General features: G+C 37.8%; 1 protein-coding gene and 1 pseudogene across 4 annotated transcripts in view; one reads left to right on the top strand and one right to left on the bottom strand.

Moving 5' to 3' along the window:
• The window catches only part of LOC148943665 (zwei Ig domain protein zig-8-like), a 314,535-nt gene that overhangs the window by 131,774 nt on the left and 158,898 nt on the right, over positions 1-23,863 (top strand). For all 4 annotated transcript variants that reach the window (XM_089101900.1, XM_089101896.1, XM_089101898.1 and 1 more), the window contains exons 2-3: positions 961-1,102; positions 14,828-14,961. In XM_089101900.1, coding sequence (XP_088958026.1) covers positions 1,015-1,102; positions 14,828-14,961 — 222 coding nt within the window. In that variant the 5' untranslated portion in view covers positions 961-1,014. The remainder of the gene's footprint in view (positions 1-960; positions 1,103-14,827; positions 14,962-23,863) is intronic.
• LOC148943666 (uncharacterized) lies at positions 17,957-22,248 on the bottom strand (annotated as a pseudogene).

The raw sequence follows: 23,863 nt of genomic DNA, 5'->3' as shown, positions 1-23,863 counted from the left end.
CATATACTTTCGTCGAATAATTCATCTTCACTTTTTTACAGATATGAATTGTGTGCACTGCGTAAAAAATACTGATTTAATGCACGCATTAAACTAGGTAGTGTCGATAACCTGCCATAGAGTACCAGTGAGAAAGCCGCGTCGTGTCTATGAACAAGCACAGAGTACGATTATGTAATCAATTTCTCAGATATCCAACTGTCCTAGTCGATTATGTCATTCAATGCCCATAAATGGATTCTCGTCACTAGCTCCTGAGAGGGTTCTACGAAAAAGCACAGAGTACGATTATGTAATCAATTTCTCAGATATCCAACTATCCTAGTCGATTACGTCATTCAATGCCCATAAATGGATTCCCGTCACTAGCTCCTGATAGGGTTCTACCGATTATGTAATCAATTTCTCGGGGATTCTCTCCCTTCGATTACGCAATCAATATATCTCTTCCCCACATTCCCCTTAGAAACAACAAATTAATTCCCCTTTCTTAAATCAATAATTCCCCTTAGAAACAACAAATTAATTCCCCTTTCGTGAATCAATAATTCCCCTTAGAAACAACAAATTAATTCCCCTTTCTTGAATCAATAATTCTCCTTAGAAACAACAAATTAATTCCCCTTTCGTTTCAAATCAATCAAACATTACATCATCTGTCACGTGCGATCTAACTGTTTCCTATTTCTGAACACCTTGACATTCGCCTCGAGCATGCACTTGCCCAAAACAACAACAACAAATCAAATGATCTTGAACGAAGTGTCATTGACCTACTTTGATTAACCACGTGTTCTCCCTAGGGACTCTATGCCCATATTTGGTGTGGGTACGGGAGTAGCACCCCCCTCTCTACTTTTACATAAAAAAATGTTAATGCCAACACCGAAAATTCTGGACCGATTATGTTTGCCAGTACGACTAGACGCAGCCATGACTATATATTTTATTTTTTTTTAGGATTTTAGACATGAATATTACCGAGCTGAAATCACGGAATCCATGTAGACAACGATGATGCAGTCAGGCTTTCGCAAATCGAGCCTAGAAGGGTCTTTTTATATAATCTTAATTACAATGATGTGCTCAGCTTATATTACAGGTAGGGTATAATTTTATTCACCGTCGTGCATGGGCGTACGAAGGGAGGGGGGGGGGTAGAGGGGAGCATCCCCCCTAGAACTTAAAATTTACACTAGATATGTTTGAAAAAGCAGTTGAAAAGACTGATGGTTAAAAAAGCAGCTGATAAAAGGTAGATGGTTAAAGAAGCTGGAAATAAACAGCTGGAATGACAGAATAAAAGTCAAACAAGAAGCAATTATCCATAATGTCTTGGAAAGACTTAGCTCTAATCCCAAAAGCTTGATTAATGCTGAAGCTTATTGATGATTTATGATTTTTGGTGATTACTTATTTATAAAGATTTCATAGGTATTATAGAACTTGCTGGCGATGTAAGGTTTTGTGAACTGCCAATATAACTTCAGCCCCCCACCCTTCATCACATAATTGGCTGCCCCCCCCCCCCCCCTAGAGAAGAAGCTACGTACGCCCATGCCGTCGTGTACAACTCTTAAAAGACCAGTGTGTCAGTTCCTTCAATTATTATTTCCTTTTTCAGTCTTTTTAAATATCAAATTATATTTTTTGATTAGTTGGGTAAACATATACTATTTATTAAAATGAAATAAAAACAAATAAAATATTGAGCAACCTACTCAAAAGACTCCATGAAAAGAAAACAAATTCCTATTTTTTTTAATCTAAAAGCTAATAATCATGGTAGAAACAAAACACAGTGGAGAAGAAGAGAAAAGTGGTAATAAGGAGGGAGAGGTAGATAAGGAAGGAGAGTTAAATAAGGAGGGAGAGGTAGAAACAAAAAGAAATGGGGCTTGAATTAATCATCATTCAAAAAGTGCCAAAATAAGATATTACCACCTACATAGCCAACTTGCTGAAATAGCAAAACTTGCTGAAATAAAAGGGAACTAGGGAACTTGGGAACTAGAACTGAAATAGCAAAACTTGCTGAAATAAAAGGGAACTAGGGAACTTGGGAACTAGATCTTTCGATTTCAAATCGAATCAGCCTCCTCCAAAGTTTATACGGCCACCCCTTCCATAAATACCTTATATGTTAACAGTAAACAACTTTCATAACTTACAGCCCATGCCCTGGGGGCTGTGGGGGGTTTTATTAACCTAGGATGCATAGTTTATTCAACCTTTGGACTTTATCTCAAATTTTGGATAGGATGCATTTTGGTGAAAGAAGGTGGGGGGGGGTGACCGGAGAGAAACTTCTCTCCGGTCACTTTTGACTCTTAAAAAGGGCGCTAGAACTTCCGATTTTCAATTGAATGAACCCCCCTCCAAAGTTTATACGACTACCTATATACGAGAATAACACTGCTGCGGTTAAGGTAGGAAATAATGTTAGCAGCTGGTTTTGTATTAAAAAAGGAGTTAAGCAGGGTTGTGCTCTATTCTCCTTAATATGGATCATTTTGACGGACGTTGTCTTAAGGAGCACAGGAAAGGCAATGAGAGACCACGGAATCAAATGGGGTGGAAAAACTCTCCTGGACTTAGATTATACTGATAATTTAAGCAATCTAGATGAAAGTGTGAGCAAAATGAATGAACTTAAAGAGGTTTTGCGAGTTCAGGGTGCTAGAATAGGTTTGAAAATTAATGTTAAGAAAACTAAGTCACTAAGGCTAGGAAGTGAAGATGAAAAGGCGACGTTGAGTAACGAAAAGATTGATCAGGTGGCCAGCTTCACTTTACTTGGTATTATTATTAGTAATGATGGTGGGAGCAGTGAAGATGTTAAAAGTAGAATAGGCAAGGCTCAGGGTGTTTTTTCACCGTTAAAAAAAGTTTGGAAAAATGGGAAGATAAGTCTGCAAACTAAGATTAGAATATTGGAAGCTACAGTGATGACAGTGGTTAAACATGGCTCTGAAGCATGGGCTCTCCGAAAAGCGGATTAAGATTTTCTAGATGTTTTCCACAGAAATTGCCTACGGATGGTTCTGGGTACCTGGCTAACTGACCGTATTTCAAACAGTAGGCTGTACGACAAATATGGTTCCCTCCCGCTTTATAGGTCTATAATGAAAGGAAGGTTGAGATGGCTAGGGCACGTTCTGCGGATGAAGGATGACAGATGGCCGAAGATTATCATTTTCGGTCAATCGTCTAGGGCTAAACAGAAAGCAGGTCGTCCTCGTATGAGGTGGGAGCATGTCATAAAGAAATATTTAAAGGAAATGGGAACTTCCTGGGATGGTGTAAAGAGGGAGGCTTTGAATAGATTGGGATGGAGGAGGAGCGTGCGTAGCTCTATCGGCCTTTGGTGGCTAGGTTTTGTGGTGAGTTCTTAGTAGTATTAGTATTCCTTAAAAACCATATATGCCCCAGGGCACAACTAACAGCCCTTACTCCTGGGCTCTGTGGGTTTTATCAACCCTGGAGGTATGTTATATGATCTTTAGACTATTTTGAACATAAAACTATCACGAAATTTGCTCTTTACATAGGCAGCACTGTTAAACTCACAATCCACATTCATTTTTTTTTTTTTTTTCACTAATCTTGGTTATGATGGTGTTTTTATATTTTGTTTTTTGAAATTATAAGAAATAGAAACATTCACCTTAAAACAAGGATTGTTTTCAATAAAGTGCAAATTGTTTGCTAGTCTTTATATGGCATGGAGGGGGGTACAGCCCTAATTGTCGTTTTGCTTGTTGTGCTCGTTTCTCCTCGTTGTGATTTTGACTCGGTTATTTATTGTAATTTCTGTACGACATAAAAGACGACAATTTTGAGCATTGCAAGAGACCCACTTTTGATTACCTTGGAAATGATTTTGCGAGCTTTAGCATAGGGTGACCGACACAAGGACAAAGGACTCTTTGTGATTTTTTTCAAGGGACTAACCATCATCGACAGCTCTATGAAATTTGTTGTTTGCCTGTGAAATTTGACAGAAAAGACTGAAATTTTACATCCATTTTGTCGGTAAGCTTGCAAATCAAAACAGGTAGCAGCACTGGGAACTTCCGAAGTGGCCAAAATGCTCAAACAATAATTTTTATGGGCTGAGTTTTAGCATTTTCCTAGCAAGTGTGCTAGAACATTTTTATGGACTGCCCTTTGCTGAGCTTTAAAAAAATCAGCCTCATTTAATCGCAAAAACAAATTCATGTCTTCCGACGATGCAAGTTAAAACTTAATATCTCTATCTCTGGCACAAAACGCGAGAAGCTAAATTGTATTTAAACTGGGAGAGTAGCTGTCGGCTTTTAGTTTTGTTGTCATATGTTCGGAATCCGTTTTGCAAGCTCTACAAGTTATGGCAAGACCGCACAATCAATTCTTAATAGTTTTGCGACACAAACTAGAATGATCCTTTAATATGTCGTAGCCCCTTAAGGCCCAATCATAGGGGATCACACTAATACCAAGATTCAGCGCAACTTTAAACCAATAATATTTTTCTACAAATTTAAGATTGGCTTTAGCCGATTACTTACATAACACCCGTTAAACACCAACATCTCAGGCATTAAAGACATAAGCTTGCTGCGCCGTAAACTCGTTGGGAAAAGATTTTATGAAGGGTCAGCTATATAGCTGTAAAATTTTTCGTATTTTAGGAAAGTCTAGACGATTCCCTATGAAAAAGCCTTGGGGAAATGAAAAATTTTGCTGTGTGAGCGGATAGATCTGAAACTAATGAATGCGATGACAGTATCTTGCATTTTTAACGTACATTACAGATGTATAGGCCTGTCTCAAAATTCCATGCGTCTGAAAAACATTTTCAAAATATCCAAAAAAAAATCTCAAGTGAATATCGAAATGAAATTTGGTAGATAAATACCTGAATCTTAGCTATTGATTGATATCAGAATTGTTTCTTTTGCTGAAATATCGAGCCCATAGGGAAGCTAAATTATTTCTTAGACCACACTGCCTTTCCATTAAAAATTTAAGCAAATGGAAATATACAAGAAAGGGTGTAAAATTGTATGCAAGACCCTGGACAAAAAAAACAAAAAAATACAAATGAAAATACCCCCAAAAAGGTATTTTGGAAGATCTAGGAACGAATCTAAATCGGGCAAAAACCCTCCTGTCCCTCATACCTACGCCACTGGTTTCAGCTTCATTTTTACTTCCAATGGGAAAACTTTGTTTTCTAAAAACCAATTTTTAGTCTAAAAATTGCCCCTAACACCACACAGAAAAAGAGCTCACTTGTAAAAATGCTGATACTAAAAAAATCCCGTCACTGAACAATTAGTATCAAACAGTTCATTGTAACGAACTGTAAGTAAGGAGCGACCCGGCTCATAGTAACCAAAACTAAAAAAAACGGAATTTCAATACCAATAGATACATCAAAAGAATCAGATTCTTATGCTGATTTGAAATATATATAAGTTTCATCAAGTTTAATTTTGCCCATCAAAAATTACGTGCCTGAGAAAATTTTGGCTTATTTTCGAAAAAAGGAGTAAACATTCCCTAAAAGTCATAAAACCTTAATTAAAATCACACCATCAGATTCAGCGTATCAGAAAATTCCACTATAGCAGGTTCAAGCTTCTATCTGCAAAAATGTGGAATTTTGTACTTTTTTGCCAGATGAAAGATCACGGATGCGTGTTTATTTTTATTATTTTTTTTCCCAGGGGTGATCGTATCGACCCAGTGGTCCTAGAATATCGCAGGAGGGATAATTCGAACGGAAATTTAAAATTCTAGTGCCCTTTTTAAGTGACCAAAAAAATGGAGGGCAATTAGGCCCCCTCCCACACTCATTTTTTCCAAAGTCATCTGATCAAAATTTTATGATAGCCATTTTGTTCAGCATGGTCGAAAAATACAATAACCATATCTTTGAGGATGACTTACTCCCCCCATATTCCCTGCGGAACGTTTGCAAGTTGTGAGCTTGGCCCAATGTTTATATATAGCATTTGTTATTGGGAAGTATACAGAGGTTTTCAGGGGGGATTTTTTCTAGAACTTGGGGGGGGGATAGATCGAGGGTTACGTGGGAGGATTTTTCCATGGAGGATGTTTTCTTGGTGGAAGGGACATTGATATGAAGGGGCACTGGATTTCCCAGTATTATTTTTAAAAAACGATCAGAAATTAAATAAAAACATTTTTTTCAACTGAAAGTAAGGAGCAACATCAAAACTTAAAACGAAGAGAAATTATTATATTTATGATTTGTTTCGTCCCCTAGTCGTTACCTCGCTGTTTACGCTAAAGTTTTTTTGTACTTTCATCAGAGCTATTTATTGTAATTAACTGTCTCTGGAATGAGGGTGTCACTCTTAAATAAAGCAAAATTTGAACTTTTGTGAAAAGAGCGAGGTATTGACTATAGGACGAACCCCCTAACTTACTCGATGAAAATATACGAATATAGAAGTCCGTCACGTAAGTTAGATCATCGGTTACGCCAGAACGAACTTTCAGGACAGCCATTTAGCCAAAAAATAAGTAAAATTAACATGCAAATTTCGTTTTATTTATTCATGTACGGTAAGCCAAAATCAAAGCTGCATTAGTTCAAAAACGTTCAGAAATTAAATTAAAAAAAAAACAAGTTAACTGAATGTAAAGAGCGACATTAAAACTTAAAACGAACAGAAATTATTCCATATATGAAAGAGGCTGTCCCCTTCTCAATGCCCTACTCTTTACGCTAAAGTTCGACTCTTTCTCACAACTCTATTTTTTAAAATAATAAAAAACTTCAGAGTAAAGAACGAGGCATTAAAGAGGGGACAGCCCCTTTCATATATGGAATAATTTCTGTTAACTGAAATTCAAGTTAACTGAAAGTAAGGAGCGACATTAAAACTTAAAACGAACAGAAATACAAGTGGTAAGTATATTACGGTAATAATCCAAGTTCCCTTTTATAAGAAAATGGAAGTCAAACTATTCATTTGGTGGTGTCAGGCTCTTTTCTTTCGCTTTTCTTTAACATTCTATCTTTGCCGAACTTCCTTTGCATTTCTCTGACAATAGCTGTCATAAGGTTTCCTAGCTTGCAATTAAAGTCAGGGAACTTTAATATCCATACAACACCGTCTCGAACCAAATTTATCACAACCTTTAAAATTTTAGCAATTTCGCAACACTGTCCCCATCTTCTCTTGAAAATTAAGGTAAGAGAATACATCAGCTGGGAAGAAACAGTGGCTATAAAACCCTTAATTTTCAAGCCGATTATGGAAGACGATCATGTGAAAAGATCGAAGATTTTGTTTAGCTATCGAAATGATGATATGACGAAAAATTATGTCCAATTTGCCTTATTATGTACGGAATTAAATTTAAAAACAAAAGGAAAATTGGTATTATATATAGGCAATAGCCTAGAAATCAAAATAAATTTACGGAATTTGTGCCATGTATTTTAATGCAAGATTTCTACAAGTAGAGAACAAAGAATTAAAAAATAGAAGAATTAGCTGTGCGAACAGTAATTTAAGAGTAGGAGAGGGGATATTTGCTCTCCCTTCCCCCCAGATTGAGAACTCCCTTTCTTTTGTATTTTCATTGACAAAAATGCTTTTTGGTATTTTCATTGATAAGAAATTGGTCCCTTCAGATTAAAAAAAATATATTTTGCTCCCCCCTCCTCTTAGCATTTTTCTGAGCTGGTGGCACTGAGGAAAATTAGTATATTAAAATTTGCACCATGGATGTTTTTTAGAGAGACGGCTTACTTTTTTTTTATTATTTGATCCCTTCAGCAATTCCTTTTTTATAATTTTAATATCCCGGTGTGACATCATTAAATATATCTGTATATTAAAGATCAATATCATAAACTAATATAATAAGATCAATCATAAGATCAATATCGTTAAATTAAACCTTTTAAGATCAATCATAGGCAGCACAATAGCGCTGCCTAAGTAAAGAACGATGTTGGCACAATGTATTATTATTTTTGTTTGGTTTTAGACCAGGGCGCTTTGTATTGAAGGAATTTTCGTAGAAACATCGAAAAGAGCTCATTCGATTGGAAATTGGAAGGGCTTGTGCCCTTTTCAATAGCAAAAAGGAATTGCAAGGCAACTAACACCCCTTCCACGCCCACCATTTCCCCAAAGACATCCAATCAAAATTTTGAGATAGCCATTTTTTCAACGTGGTTGATTTCCAGATATAAGTTATGTTTTTGAGGAGGACACTCCCCCACTGCACTCAGGGCAAGGGTTGTAAGTTATGCCCCAAGGGCGAAATTTCAGAAGGGGCAACTGTCACACCTACCATTTCCCCAAACACATCCAATCAAATTTTTTTCAACGTAGTAGAAAGTTCTGGAAATTAGGTCTTTGAAGATGACAGCCCCCCATAGCCCTCAGGGCAAGGGTTGTAAGTTATGCCCTTGGGGGCATATAAGGTTTTCATAGAAAGCGTTGTCGTAAAAACTTCAAAAAGGGCCCATTCGATTAGAAATTGAATAGGCTCGTGCCCTTTTTAATAGTTGAAAGCGATTGTAAGGCAACTAACCCCCTCTCACGCCCACCATTTCCCCAAACACATGCAATCAAAATTTTGAGATATCCATTTTATTCAACGTAGGCCTAGTCGAAAGTTCTGAAAATTAGGTCTTTGAAGATGATAACCCCCTCAGAGCCCTCAGGGCAAGGGTTGTAAGTTATGCCATGGGGGCATATTAGGTTCTTATAGAAAATCTTCAAAAAGGGCTCATTTTATTGGAAATTGAAAGGGATAGTGCCCTTTTTAATAATCAAAAGTGATTGGAGAGGAACTAACTCCCCTCTCATGCCTTGCATTTCCCCAAACACATCCAATCAGAATTTTAAGATAGCCATTCTGTTCAACGTAGTTGAAAGTTCAGGAAATTATGTCTTTGAGGATGAAAAACTCCCCACACCCCTCAGGGCAAGGATTGTAAGTTATGCCCTGGGACCATGTAAGGTTTTCATAGATGGCTTTGTCGTAGAAACTTCGAAAAGGGCTCACTCAATTGGAAATTGAAAGGGCTAGTGTCCTTTTTAAAAGTCGAAAGTGATTGGAGGGCAACTAATCAGCCTCTCACGCCCACCATTCCCCAAACACATCAGATCAAAATTTTGAGATAGCCATTTTTTTCAATGTAGCTGAAAATTCTGGAAATTATGTCTTTGAGGATGACAACTCCCCAAAGCCCTGAGTGCAAGGGGTGTAAGTTATGCCCTGGGGTATATAAGGTTCTTATATAAAGGGTTGTCGTAGGAACTTCAAAAAGGGATCATTTGATTGAAAATTGAAAAGGCTAGTGCCCTTTGTAATAGTAGAAATTGATTGGAGGGCAACTAACCCCCGCCATTTTACACCTGCCATTTCTCCAAACACATCCAATCAAAATTTTGAGATAGCCATTTTGTTCAACGTAGTTGAAAGTTCTGGAAATTAGGTTTTTGAGGATGACAACCCCACCCCCACCCCAACACACACAGATCTCGGGATAAGGGTTTTAAGTTATTCCCCGGGGGCATATAAGGTTTTTATAGAAAGCGTTGTCGAATAATAATTCTTTTAAATGTTTTCATTTTTATAACTTTAAAAAAATCAAAAATTAATTAAGATTTTAAGGAACAAATATCAGCATATGTATATTAAACTGGCAATACGCATTTTTTTCAGTAAATTCATTTGAATTTTTCAGTATAGTATATACAGAAAGCATAGGGTTTTAGAAAGCATAGGGTTTTTGAACCCTACTCATATTAATTTCTGCTCGTTTTAAGTTTGACTCTGTTATATATTTTAATTTCTGTTTGTTTTGGGTTTCATTTATTTATTGATACTGATTTGTGGTAGTTGTATGCTTGTTAGATTATTTGACTCTAGTTTTGTTCATTTTTAGTTTAATGGAGTTCTTTACTTTTTTTTTGAAAAATTTATTTTGTTGAAAAAGTTTTTTAAATTAATATAATAAAAGGTTTGACTTTTTTAAGCACGACATTTCAATAGTTAATGGTCTTTTCATGTGATTTTTTTATACGGTAGAATTTTCAATTCAAATATTTTGAAAGAAAATAGATTTCATTTACTTGACTTAATTGACTTAAGGTTCTTGCCGAGGGTTCGGTGTAGAGAACTACGAGACCTGGTGCCTCCAGGTTGACCTATCGCTTGTTAGGCTCGCAGCTTCTTCCACTGGGATATGGGCTTGAGTGAGGAACTCATTTGTCTTGTCTTTCCACCTGGTGGGAGGGGGTGTCCTCTGGACTGTTTCAATCCGTGCAGGGTGGGGTTGAAGTCAAAAATAACCCGTACTGGGGCATCACGTGACATAGGAATGAGGGGGCTGTACCACCAAATAGTACGCTGGGCAAGCTGCGTCTAGAAAGGAGTTTGTGCAGTGCGTGACAGGAGGGTCTGGCTGCTAACGAAGTCATTCCAGTGAATTCTCACGATCCTCCGAAGATGCTCCGTCTGTGTGACATTGACGGCGCTAAGAATAGATTTTGCAGCTGACAACTACTCCGTTCCATACACTAGCATAGTGCTGACTGACACATTGTAAATGCGCATTTTGGTATAGCGGCTTATATTTGGCTTTCGCCAGATACTGCTCAGCCTCCCGACAATTGCTGACGCTTTGGCTATTCGATATGTAAGCTCTTTTGTGATCGAGCCATCCCTCGACAGAATATATCCCAGGTAATTGAAACCTTCATTCACATCTACTTGGTTGCTCCCAATGTTGACTTCCTTTACAGTAGAACGGGATGTTGGGGGCTCAAGGAGGAAGTACCAACTAGTTATATCTGTTACCTCTTAAAATACTTTCAGAAAACACCAACGCAGCGTTCGCAAATGAAGAGGGGGCTTAAGGGACAGTGTTGGGGCTTTCTGCCCCTTTTTTTCTTTTCTCAGATAAATGAACTGTTTCCCTTTTCTTATTTACATTTGGTTGGATTTGCCTATAATATAATTTTTATTGTAAGTTAAACTCTCTTCGTCAAGGTAACCATTTTTCAAGAGAAAATAAGCTGACTGGATTATAATTCGGTACGGGTCATCAAATGGGCTGGGATATGTGTTTTGTACACTTTTTGGAAAAATACAAGAAAGCTATTTTCTAAAGTCGTGTAGACTATTTTTCCAGGAACCCAGACAGGGTAGGAAAAGAGCTTGCGAGACATACCGTCATTTATTATATCGACAGGGTGGTCCGTTTACCCTCCAAAAAGATAGCTAGAGGTATTAGTGGTGACCCAGGTTGGAGCACCATTGGCCAAGAGTTTGGCCGTTTGACCGTTCGATCAAGTTATCATGCCCTGGAGCAGGGAATACCGTAATTGGGTATTAATATACTCTCTAGTAACGGTACAGTAGTGGTAACCACGGGCATTTCATTACGATATTTGGCACCAGCGAGGCTTCCCCTCCAGTAAGTGGTGTAGCACCATTTTCGCGCCAATATCTGGTGGCAGCCGTGGCTACCAGTACGAGCAGTGGTGGCAGACTGCTTGCCACACGAACAGTGGTGCCAGCGTTGGTACTACCACGAACAGACAACAACACACATCATATTAATTTTCATTTTTTATTTCTTTCAAGGTTTGATATCAGACATTTCGCAGTAGCAAACTGTAAGTTAGGAGCGACAGGGCTCAATCGTAACCGAAACCTTACAAAAAGGAAATTAAAGTTTGAATTTTGTCCGAATTCCTTAAGAACGGCTACTGAAACACAAGGGTCGTTTAATAAGAAGCTTTTTAAAAGCACTAAAAACCTTTAGCACGAAGATCAAGGTGTTGAGGAAGGGCCAACCCCCTTCCTGTACGTAACAACTTTGTTTGTTTTAAGTTTTAATGTTGCTCCTTACTTTCACTTGAAAAAACTTTTTATTTTAATCACTCTTTAGATTCATTTAATTAGTTTTTGCTTTCGGAAAGAAACCTATCTTTTGACGTAACTTTTATTTTACAAGGATATAAAATCAAATTTAATAACAGGTTTTCCCCCAATCTTCTTCTCATTTGAATAACTTTCAGCTATAGCTTTTTTTTTCTTTTTTCGTCAAAAAAGAAGCTTGGAAAACAGGCACTCAATTCTTCTTTTATTTAATCTTAGCTAAGCTATTCGTTTCATCTTAAGTATACTCTGTGCTCGAGTGTTAAAGTTATGAAGAATAGCACAAAGGCCTTAATCATAGTAGATCCTTGAGAATCAGGAAAACAGAAACACTGAGCTTCCTACTCTGGTGTTGTCATACATTGTTAAATGCTCACTTTTGGAATTTTTAAAAATTACAAACCTTTTTCTAGAATAAGAGGTCCTTTAAAATTTTGGAACAGGCTCAATAAGCAGTAAGATTGAAGTCAACCTTAAAATAGGAATTTAATTTAATGATTTTGCTTTATTATTTACATAATATTCGAAATATAGAAGTTCAAATGTCAGAAATGCATGCTTTTGTTTGTCAATCGTAAGTAATAAGTTAACCAAGTCACATTTATATTTGTGATTTTCGAATTACGCATAGGTTCTTTATATGAAAAAAGAAACAATCGTGGTTTTAATATAGAATGAAGGATGAAAATATAATTGAAAATGGGTTTGACCTTGAAATGTAGTCTAATAGAAATTGAAATTCAAAGTAAGAAGATTCAAAAGCCTAGGAGCATTTTAACACCTTACTGTAAGTTTTTATTGTAATAATATTTGATTTAGATACAGCTTCATTTTTAAGCAGAGAATCACATAAGTGTGTAGAAGAACGTAAGAAGAAAGGTTTTCAGCTTAAGAAAGTCTGAATTTGCATTCATTTGAATGTCACCCATGGATACAAAAACCATTCTTAAATTTTGGTTTTTCATGGAAGTCAGGTTTTCTAAGAGTTTTTTACAAGATCCTGCTAATAATCTAGGAAAATTGTTAATGCACTGTGTATGCTATATTGAAAACTGTAATTAAACTTTGTCTAATGGCAAGAATAATTCCTGAACAAATATTTTCGAAGACTTGTTTGATTTTTTGCATTCAGACAATGAAATAATATAGCATTAAATGATATAATTAAATTATATAAGCTTCAATATAAGCCCAAGTAAATGATATAAGCTTCATTTTCAAAAAAACGGATTGTTTTCTCAAGCAAGCCACATATTGAGTAGAGGTCCTTCGTCCTCTACCTCCTCTTATTATTATCCACAATAATAAACGAACAGTTGCCCCTCGGATCCCATTCCCAACATTTTATTAAATACATTTCCTAAATTGATGGCAGAAAACGGAGCCAATATTTCCGTCTACCCTCTTAATTTTTCTGAAGTACCACTCATGAATAGTTGAGAATGTTCGGTCCCAAAGTGCTCTTTTTGAAACATCATTTGAAAATACCCCTCCCTCTTCAAAAAATATCAAAATACCCTCCACCCTAACCCCTCTCCTGAAATTGAGTTTTAATTATAAATAATTTTGTTCTTGTTCAAGCGTTCCTGTTGTGTAATTTTTTCAAGATTATAGCACCTTTTTGAAAAGTTTCTCCCCCATTCTGAAATTATATTTATTTTCTTAAGCTAGAAGTCTCCAATAGATAGATTCAATTTTTAATAATATGGAATATTTGTGATAGAAATGCAAGAAATAGCCATTATATAACATAAAAAAACTTAATTTTGAAACTAGCATTCCCTGATTCTACGAGTATTCCTCCTTGCCTTATTCAGTCATATCTTATTCTTTTGTCTCATGACAATAAGCATGATTTGTGTTATTCTACGATTTGGAATTAGTATTCGCTTGGAATTATATCCCTCCCAAAATTACCTTGAATTGCTCTTTTAATACTTTTTTTTAATACCAATCTCTTGAATTTTTCTGTTATATTACTTTTACTTACTCTCTCTACTTTTCCGTTGTAGTACTTCTCTATTTAATTTTTACCACTGATTTTTACCACATTCATTTTTACCACATTTAAAGCGCTGATTTTTTTGTCTTTTACTTACTGATACTTTTCCTTACTCTCTCTACTTTTCCGTTATAGTACTTCTCTATTTCTTCATTCATTTAAACCACTGATTTGTATGTCTTTTACTGACTGATACTTTTCCTTACTCTCTCTACTTTTCCGTTATAGTACTTCTATATTTCTTCATTCATTTAAACCACTGATTTGTTTGTCCATGCGATCTTGTTTCTGGGCTTAAATGTTTCTTTTGATATTTCATTTGTTCTATATTCATTTAGTGCAATAACCTGATTGATTGATTGATTGAGGGGAGTACAAATCGAAAGTTCTCGCTTCTTCGAAAGGAGTTTTTTTTCCTAGCTGAATTAATATCTGAACCATCTTTATATTTTGATTACAAAATGAGCAATAGTGCGAAGAAGAAAAAACGAGGATATTTCCAGTGATTGGAAAAAAAGAAGAGTAAATATATAGATTTTTCGATTGAAAACTCTGGTCGACTACCCTCAGTGCGCATAAATACATGAAGAGTAGAAAACATACAGACAAAAGTTGTAAGGACAAAATAAAAGCAAGGTCCTCAAAAGAAACTTTTTTTGAGGTTGTATTTTGTCCTTAGGACTTTAATATGTACATTTTTACTCCTTTTTTTTACTTTTGTGCAATGAGGATGGTCTAGCGGAGGTCTTGAGTGATATATTTGCGTTCTTATCATTCGTTTTTTCACTGGCTGGGAATATCCTCGCCTTTTCTTCTTCACAATTGTCTTTATTTTGTCACAGATAACTAGTTTGATCTTCGGAATTATTTACGTTCTAATTCTATAAATTTCAGATTCGAAGAGCTACCATAAACTTTATCAGAACCACGAATCAGAGTTCAAATATGACGGATATTCAGATCTCATAAAGGCGAGTATCCATAAGAACTATATTGGCGAGGATTACCCCGATGATGAACATATAGAGGTACCTTTTTACTTCTCATTTATTTACCCCTATTTTTAAATATATACCCTGCATGCATTAGTAGCAAATTAATCGTACTAATGACAAATATATATCCTTCAAATAAATCCAAACAGCTTCCAAATTTTTAGCACCAGTGACAGTGCAAATGAGATCTGATTGATTTGATTGGGCAAGTGGAAACTTGTGCAACCATTTATGTCTTTGAAAATTAGAAGAAATCGGAAATTCAATTTTTAATAAAAAATACCTCCATATGAAGTTGTGCAGTTTTTGGTAGTAGCTGTTTGTTATTAATGTTTGTGTTATGTTTTTATTCGAATAAATTGAATTGAATTGAATTGAATTGTTTAATAAGAAAATAGCTTCACATAAAAAATTCAATTTTTATTAAAAGAAATACCCCCATATGAAGTTGTGCAGTTTTTGGTAGTAATTTAAAAATAAACGTGGAACAAAACACGCAAAACAAATAAGCAAAAACCATATGGTGCCAAACAGCTCAAGACGATATACCTTTCTTTTGAGAGGTTACCGTCTTTGAGAATCAACCAATTATTAATGTTTGATTTTTTTACTGATGAAAAGTGTTGTCAAAGTTAATTTATTAATATTGATTATTCAATTTAACGTTCAACGTGGTAACACTGATGGTAATGGGGTAAAGCTTTGAAAACTTCACAATTTGAAGAAAAACAAAAGAAAACCATACAAAACCGTGGTTTTCAAATGCGAATCAAGCCCAAGATGAATCTAGGGGAGAAAAAAAGTTTTTGTTTTGATGTCGTTGATACTTGAAAAGAAAGCAACACTCCTACAATGGAATCTGCTTAAAACATCTTATTTGTCTTTCTAAATATTTATAAAATTTTATTCTGAAAACTATTCCACCACTAAAGTCTTAAGTCGGAACCTTCTATACCTCTACGATTGGACGCAATGGGACATCTTTCTTATGGATTTTGGGAAGACCGTGAAGTTTGGGGGCAAAGTAACGTTTGGGCGAATTTTGGCTTAAATATACAAAGCAATTAAGAAGAGAACTAGAAACAGGTAAAAGACTCAGATAATCAGATAATAACAGATAATCTACCCTAAGAGTTGCTCTGCCTTCAAATTTTACGGTCTTCCCAAAATCAATAAGAAAAATTCCCTTTTTGTCTTATTGTTGCGCGCTATAGCTTCCCAGCTACGAGCGTGGGAAATTTTTTTCCACCATTTTTAAGCCTTTTTTAAGTACACAGATATTCTACATAAGAAACTCCATTTACCTTGTTAAAAGTAAAAATACAAGCACAACAGGAAGTACTATCTTAGCCAGTATCGATGCAGTTTCTATGTACACTTCTTGTGGTGTCCATAAATGTGAACAGACCTTAGAAGGAAAGTTAGAGATCTGAATTCTGCTCGATCCGATTATAAGACTTTAGATATTGATACGATAATGACCCTTGTTCGCCTCTCCAACAAATTTTCCTTGTATTTTAGGTTCAGAGACATATTTTTTCTCCAAATTATAGGTTTGCCGATAGGAGCCGTTTTATCTTCATATTTGGCAAATTTCTACTTGGGGTTCATAGACATTTCTGCTTTGAATAGTTTTCCCTTGAAAAGTTCTTTCTGGATCCATTTTATAGACGATATTTTGAGTGTTTGGGAACATTGAAATGATTCTCTAAACAATTATTTGTAGGATTTAAACACTTTCGATTCAAATTTTCAATTCACATCGGAGCTGGAAGATTCAGGGAAGTTTTCTTTCTTGGGTATTTTAAATAAATAATAATAATAATAATAATTTATTTGTGCCCGCTCATACAAAAAAAGGAAAGCGGAGTAAGGAAAAGGAGAAAAGAAAAACAAAAACACTTCAACACCAACGAATAAACTCAAACAACAACTTCTTCATTAACACTCGTAGATAAGGTGTAGGGGCAGAAATTCGCACAAATTTTCCATTGTCCTTTTGTCGGCGTTTCTTTTGGATGATGGCATAATGTCAGTCGGGTCAACCATATTTTGGGAACGCAGGATGAACGTGTTTCTTTCACAGAGCGGATATCTAAATAAAACTTTAGATACTTGCAATAGATTGACCGGAGTTTTAGTCTATCAGTTTGGGTGAACCAATCCCACAATGGCGATACATTGAGCAGGTGAGGGAGAGCAACTGCTCCATAAAGCTTTGCAAGAATCTTCCTGTTCAGGCTAAACTTCAAAGAGACAAGTTTGCTGTAACTTGATCGAATACTTTTGGATATTTTATCTATTATCAATAAACCTGAACTTCTTATATCTTGACCGTACCTTATTCCCAGATACTTCATACAGTTTCTCGGAAAAATTTTCGTTCGTCCCACCTTTACATTTGTATTTTCACTGCATAGTTGCTTTCTTGCCGAAGAAGTAAATTCCAGAAACTCAGTCTTAAGTGCGTTAACTCGTAAACCAATACTTTCATATCCAGTAATCAGGCGGTCAATATTCACTTGCAGAGAAACAAGATTGCAACTTAGCATTAGCAGGTCATCCGCGTACGAAAGCAGGCTAAGGTCGCAGAGATTGATGCTAAACCCTCCGGCAATATTTTTTGTTATTCCAGATGTCAGGGTGTTAAACAGGATAGGGCTTAAAAGAGATACTTGTCGAAGACCTCGGAAGAGTCTGATCGGTCTTCTCAGAAGACCCCCGGCCAGTTTAACTTTCACAAAACTCCTCGAATACCAATACGACAGAAGTGCTACAACATGTGCACTAACCCCACATTCAAGTAACTTTAGAACTACATGGGACTGCACAACCGAGTCAAAGGCAGCCGAAATATCTACACTGCACATGAGGAGGGAAAACCCCAGTCTATGGGCTTTATCGATAGCTTTCTTTAACAATCTATGCATAAACGCGCAACTCAGATTTCGGTGGAACCCGAACTTTCGGTCATCTAGTCTACACTTTCCCGAAATTTGTGGAAGCAGAAGTAGCTCCAGGACTTTACTTAGAACACTAGACACGGTAATTGGTCTTTATCCTGTGCACAGGTTTGGGTTTTTTCCCTTTTGGGGTTATTTGACAGTACTCCGGCGCAAAATGAATCGGGGACCATTCCAGTATCGACAAACATCTGGAGCAGGAGAGAGATGTGTTCAAATAATAGGTCTGTACCGTGCCGTAAGTTATCCGGACATATCCCGTCAAGACCAGGTGCTTTTCCGCGTTTTAACTTACTCGCTATTTTCACTACAGCCAATTTCGATATGACAAAGGTATTTCTCACTTTTGATAGGGTTTTGAGTTTTTCATCTAAACATTTGTCACAATCTTGCTCCAGGCTGGGGTCTTTGGAACCGAAAACTACAGAGTAATGCTTCACCCATTCTTCCTCCGGGATATCAGAGGAGCACGTTTTAGCACTAGTTTGAGATCTTTTGAAGAGCTTCCACATTACATTCGGATCTTTTGCCGCCTGTTCAGAAACTTTCTCAGCTTCTTCACTTTTTAATTTTTCAGTTATATTAAGATGATTCTTCTTCGTGCTCCGAAACAACTGGAATATCAGCCCTGATCGGGGCTTGTCGGACTCTTTCCAAATATTGTACCACAATTTTGCTCGTTTTTTGCTTGTTTTACCAAAGGACACTTGTCCCATACTGGTTTCTGAGAACCAGGACGGACCTTCCAGCTAGGGACGGCTAACTTTTCCACGGTTTTCAGGGCGTGGCAAATTTTTTTCACAGTAGAAGTTTAATGCGACCGGGTTTCGTACACCGTGCAGTAACAGCTGATACGGTGCTTTAATTTTACTCAAGATTGTGTCACAGGTGTATTGATAAAGCACGGTGTCTATCTTTTTCCACTCTTGACTTACTTACTTGACTTAAGGCTCCTGCCGAGGGTTCAGCGTAGAGAACGATGAGACTAGGTGCCTCCAGGTTGACCTATCGCTTGCCAGGATCGCAGCTTCTTCCACCAGGATGTGGGCTTCGGTGAGGAATTCATCGGTTTTGTCTTTCCATTTAGTGCGTGGGCGTCCTCTGGGTCGTTACCATCCGTGTCGGGTGGGATCGAAGTCAAATGCGACCCGTGCTGGGGCGTCACGTGGCATGCGAAGGAGGTGGCCGTACCACCGAACAGTACGCTGGGCGAGCTGCGTTGAGAAAGGAGTTTGAGCCGTACGTGATAGGAGAGTCTGGTTGCTAACGAGGTCAGTACAGTGAAGTCTTTCGATTCTTCGGAGATGTTTCGTCTGAGCGACATCAACGGCGCTGAGGATAGATTTGGCAGCTGGCCACGTCTCCGCTCCATACAGCAGGACGGTGCTGACTGACGCATTGTAGATGCGCATTTTGGTAAATCGGCTTATATTTGGCTTTCGCCAGATGCTGTTAAGCCTCCCAACAAGTGCTGAAGCCTTGGCAATTCGAGATGTAAGCTCTTTTGTGATCAAGCCATCATTCGACAGAAGAGATCCCAGGTAAGTGAAGTCTTCAACCACATCTACTCGGTTGCTTCCGATGTTGACTTCCTTTACAGTAGAACGGGAGATGGGGGGCTCAAGGAGCATAACTTTGGTTTTCTGCCAGTTGATCTTCAGTCCAACTTTAGAGGCTTCTTCTGAGAGGACCTGGAGAGCTTTGGTCATCTTATCGACGGTGCTCGCAACTAGCGCTATGTCGTCGGCGAAGTCAGCATCAGAGAGTACCCGGTCTCCGAACTGAAGAGCGAATTGAAGGCGATTCATCGTGCTGGCCATAACATGGTCTATGACGCAGTTGAAAAACTCGGGAGCGGCGGCACAACCTTGTCAGACGCCAGTCTTCACCGAAAATGTGGGACTGCATCTTCCATTGACTTGCACGCAGCTTTCCGTATTCTCATACAGCTTTTCAAAGAGTGAGCAATATTTCTTGGGCAGACCCGTAGTTCTTAGTATCTGCCAAAGTGAAAGGCGATCAACAGAATCGAAGGCAGCCTTAAAGTCCACGAATGCGATGTACGCTTTTTGGTGGAACTCCTGCGTCTTCTCGATCAACTGGCGCATAGTAAACATTTGCTCCGTCGTCGACCTGACGGGCATGAATTCGGCTTGCTGGACTCTTCTCTTTCTACACAAAAAGGTGGAACACCTGTCCAGGAGTGACATGGCGAAGAGTTTACCAGGAACGGAGAGAAGCGTGATCCCACGATAGTTGGAGCAGATTTGATGGCTGCCCTTACTTTTCCAGAGCGGCAATATGATGCCAGCACGCCAGTCATTCGGTATGTTTTCTGTTGTCCATACAGCTGAGAAGATTATCTGGAGCCACAGAATCATCACTGCACCCCCGTACTTGAGGAGTTCTGCAGAAATACCAAAGACACCGGGGGCTCGAGTATTATTTAACCGTTTTACAGCATTTTGGATTTCAAAGGTGGTAAACGGTTGCGATACGAGGTAGGAAGTAGCCTCGGGTGTGGTCATTGCTGCTTCAATCAGATCAGGGTCGGGATGAGCAACTGCCTCGGCATTCAGAAGCGTTGAGAAGTGACTGCTCCAGGCAGAGAGTTGGCCTGTATCGTCATCCGGCTTGCTTCCGTCAGCATAAAAAACACGACTCACGGTGGAAGTCTTCCCTTCCGTCAGCTCGTGGAGGTGTTTGTAGAGGGAGCAGGTGTCTCCTTTTCTCGAGGCATCTTCAAGATCGCTGGCTTTCTTGTCGACAAAGGTCTTCCTATCACTTTGCAGTAGGCTATTGCGCAGGCCATTGAGTCGTCTGTACTCTGGCATATTCTTTGCTAAACGGGCCTTCCGGCGCAGCTCGATTACAGACAGAGTCTCCTGGGATATTTTTTTTCCACTCAGCTTTTGTAAAATGTGTATTAGCTGCTCTGGGGGCGGCCGACTGAAACGGAATACAGAAGGATAGACCCAAATGATCACTGCAGGTGTGGTCGGAATCAACACTGACCCTTTCCATTAGTAGGAAGTTTGTTACCACGTGGTCAATGTTACTCGTAGATCCACTACTGTGTATATAGGTAAACTGCTGATCTTTGTCACAAACAGATACCGTGTATGGTAATGCTGCTAGAAGAATGTTTGTTATTTTACCAGGTACAGATGGGTTGCACTGGAAATCTCCACAGATTAGAAAACGTCTGTTGCCGATTCCGCACAGGAGTCTGCTTAAACGACTACACGCTTCGGCATAGCGTTTCTCAGAACGATTGTTATTCAGGTTTGTTGGAAGATATACATTGATGAGGAAAAAGTTAGACGGCCCAACAAATTCCACAGAAGTGTAATAGTCACCGGACTTATACAGCCTACAGGGGATCTGGTCGTCCACTAAAATAGCGTTGCCGCCGCTAGGTCTTCCTCGCGTAAATTGTCGTTTAGCTTCATGCATGAAAACAGATTTGCGCGGGAAGGACTGGAAAAGAGAAAAATTGTCCTTGGTAAGCAGATGCTCCTGTACACAAATTACATTATAATCGGAGCAGATTCCACTTAGATAGTCTATTTTCCCAGCGTTATGACCGTAGATGTTTCGGCAAACAAACTTTAACTTGTTCATTTTCGAAGCTGAGGCGCTTTGTTCATAGCTTTTTTTTTACAGCTGGGCAGAACAGGCTATAGCTTGGGTGCTCGTTCTTTCCGTTGGAGCAGAGGGCACACTTAACACTGTTCGATTGGCACGGGGCTTCTCTTGTCGATTCATGGGGTCCTGCACAGTGGGGGCAGCAAGGTTGGTTGCTGCATTCTCGAGCCGATTGTTCGAACGACTAACACTTGAAGCACCTTTTTGGGATTTCTTTAAACGCCGTTACTTTGAGATGAGTGTACTCAACATAGATACCTTGCCGTATAGCCCTGTCACGTGATGATGCATCAGCAAACGCAAGTAGAACTGTCTGGGAAGTCCCATATATTTTAGCATCTGTGACATTGGGGTTACCGGCAATTATCTCTTCTGGGGTAGTACCCGGTGGAACGAATTTTGCAACAGCCATGAACTTTTCTTTCTGGTATTTCACTTTAATATCAGATATCTTGGATAACGAATCGCTTAGGGCTTGAACAGCAGAGTCTGTTTTGATATAAGCTACTAAGCCAGACTTCGTCTGCTGAATCTTCTGTACATGCTCAGGGGTTATAAACTCCTCGATAAACCGTTTCTGATTTGAACACGACTCAGTCTTTTCAAGGGCTAGACCACTAATGAACACCCGATTTAACGGTTTTTCAGTTGCTGAGAATGGGGGCCATTCAGAAGGCTGGGGTAGAGCAGCTTTGCATTGATCAATCATTGTTTCTAGCTTTTCGACACACTCGTTTACGCGGACCGTCATGGATGTGATCACATCCTGTGGGATACGGGGTATTTCAGAAATTTTCCAAATCGTGAACCTGACATTAAATTCACTATTGTTCCATAGAGTTTTCACCGTGTCATACTCCTAATCTTGATATATTTATACAAAAACCACCCACAATTATTGTTATCTCAATTCCTCGTCAAATCGTCCTCCTTCCTTGAAAAGAGGGGCGGTAATTTCTTTAGTCAACCGAATTCTAAAAATCTGTTCACACAATCATGTAGCCTCTGAATTAAATTACGTTATAGATGTTTTGTTCTGTAATGGTTACCCCAAAAAGCTTATTGAGAATATCATAGATAGAATATTAAAAATGGTAAAACAAGGAAATAAATAACGCATGCCCCTGTCCTTAGAAATTCTGGCAATTTAAAACAAAACCTTTACTACTTTACCATGTATCCACAGACTTAGCGATAAACTTAGAAAAATTTAAAACAAGCATAATATCTCTGTTTTTCTCAAAATTGAACCAAAGGTCGAACGTTTATTCAATTCTGGAAAGGATAAAACTAACCCTACACTGGGCAGTGGTGTTTACACAGTCCTTTGTTCTTGTGGGAAGTTTCCGTTGACAGGACCCGTCAACAGCTGGGGAAACGACTGCATGAACACTAGGTTTCAATTGATAAAATTCTGAGATGTGCAAATAAAAATGATGGAGGTAAGACGATGGATAGGGAGGTAATTGAAATTAAAAAATGCATAAATAGAGAGTTTGCTTTAAATAGAGATATCGGAGATATTCCTATAAACCCAGTTTACAATAGCTTATTATTATTACAAAATTCAAACAACATTTTTCCTCAGCTAACCGATAAGATTATCTAACCGTGCTTTAAATAAAAATCGGTTCAGTAGGGATTCTCAGTCAATCGCTAGGCAGATAGTTATTGCCAAATCTAATTGGTGAGTGGCCTTTCATTTATTCTGGCTTAGTTTTATGTTGGTTTGATTCAGTGTCTCATCTGCTCTGTTTGAGTTTACTTCAAATGTTAGTTTTTCTTCCCTTTTTTTAACATTGAAGACGAAAGACGTTTTTGAAAGACGTTGAAGACATTTTTTCCTTTTCGTTTCTTTTCTATCCACTTGCTGATTTTACCCTCGTTTTCTCGGTTATTTAATTATACTATTTTTTCTTGTTTTTCATAAGCCAGAGTGGTATTAGAATTTATTGTTATCATAGCTAGCTTACAAAATATTTTTCCAAACTTTTTCATGAGTAAAATTTACACAAGCTAAGAGATTATCCACTTACAGCACAATATCTGAAAGTAAAAAAATTTGTTTGGCCTACATGCAAATGCAATAGTCTCAAAAAGATAAGCGTATATTGTTAATAATTTAAAAAAACTCTTAAAAATTAGATAGGAGCGTCAGAAGTAGATGAAATCATACCAACATGATGAAAATTCAAGAAAAAGTTCAACTGTGATTTACAGTCTCTTGGGAAAAAAGTTGTGATAGTTGGACTTTACATAAATTATTACTTGAATATTTTTCTCTCTTGAATATATTTCTTGACGAGCTATGAGAAAAAAGTGAA

The sequence above is a fragment of the Artemia sp. Qi Xiang Cuo genome, chromosome 15 (genome assembly GCF_049724085.1).
Source record: "Artemia sp. Qi Xiang Cuo chromosome 15, ASM4972408v1, whole genome shotgun sequence".
In the NCBI taxonomy this organism is placed as follows: domain Eukaryota; kingdom Metazoa; phylum Arthropoda; class Branchiopoda; order Anostraca; family Artemiidae; genus Artemia; species Artemia sp. Qi Xiang Cuo.
The sequence above is the reverse complement of the archived record's forward strand: the minus strand, read 5'-3'. Positions and strand labels throughout refer to the sequence as shown.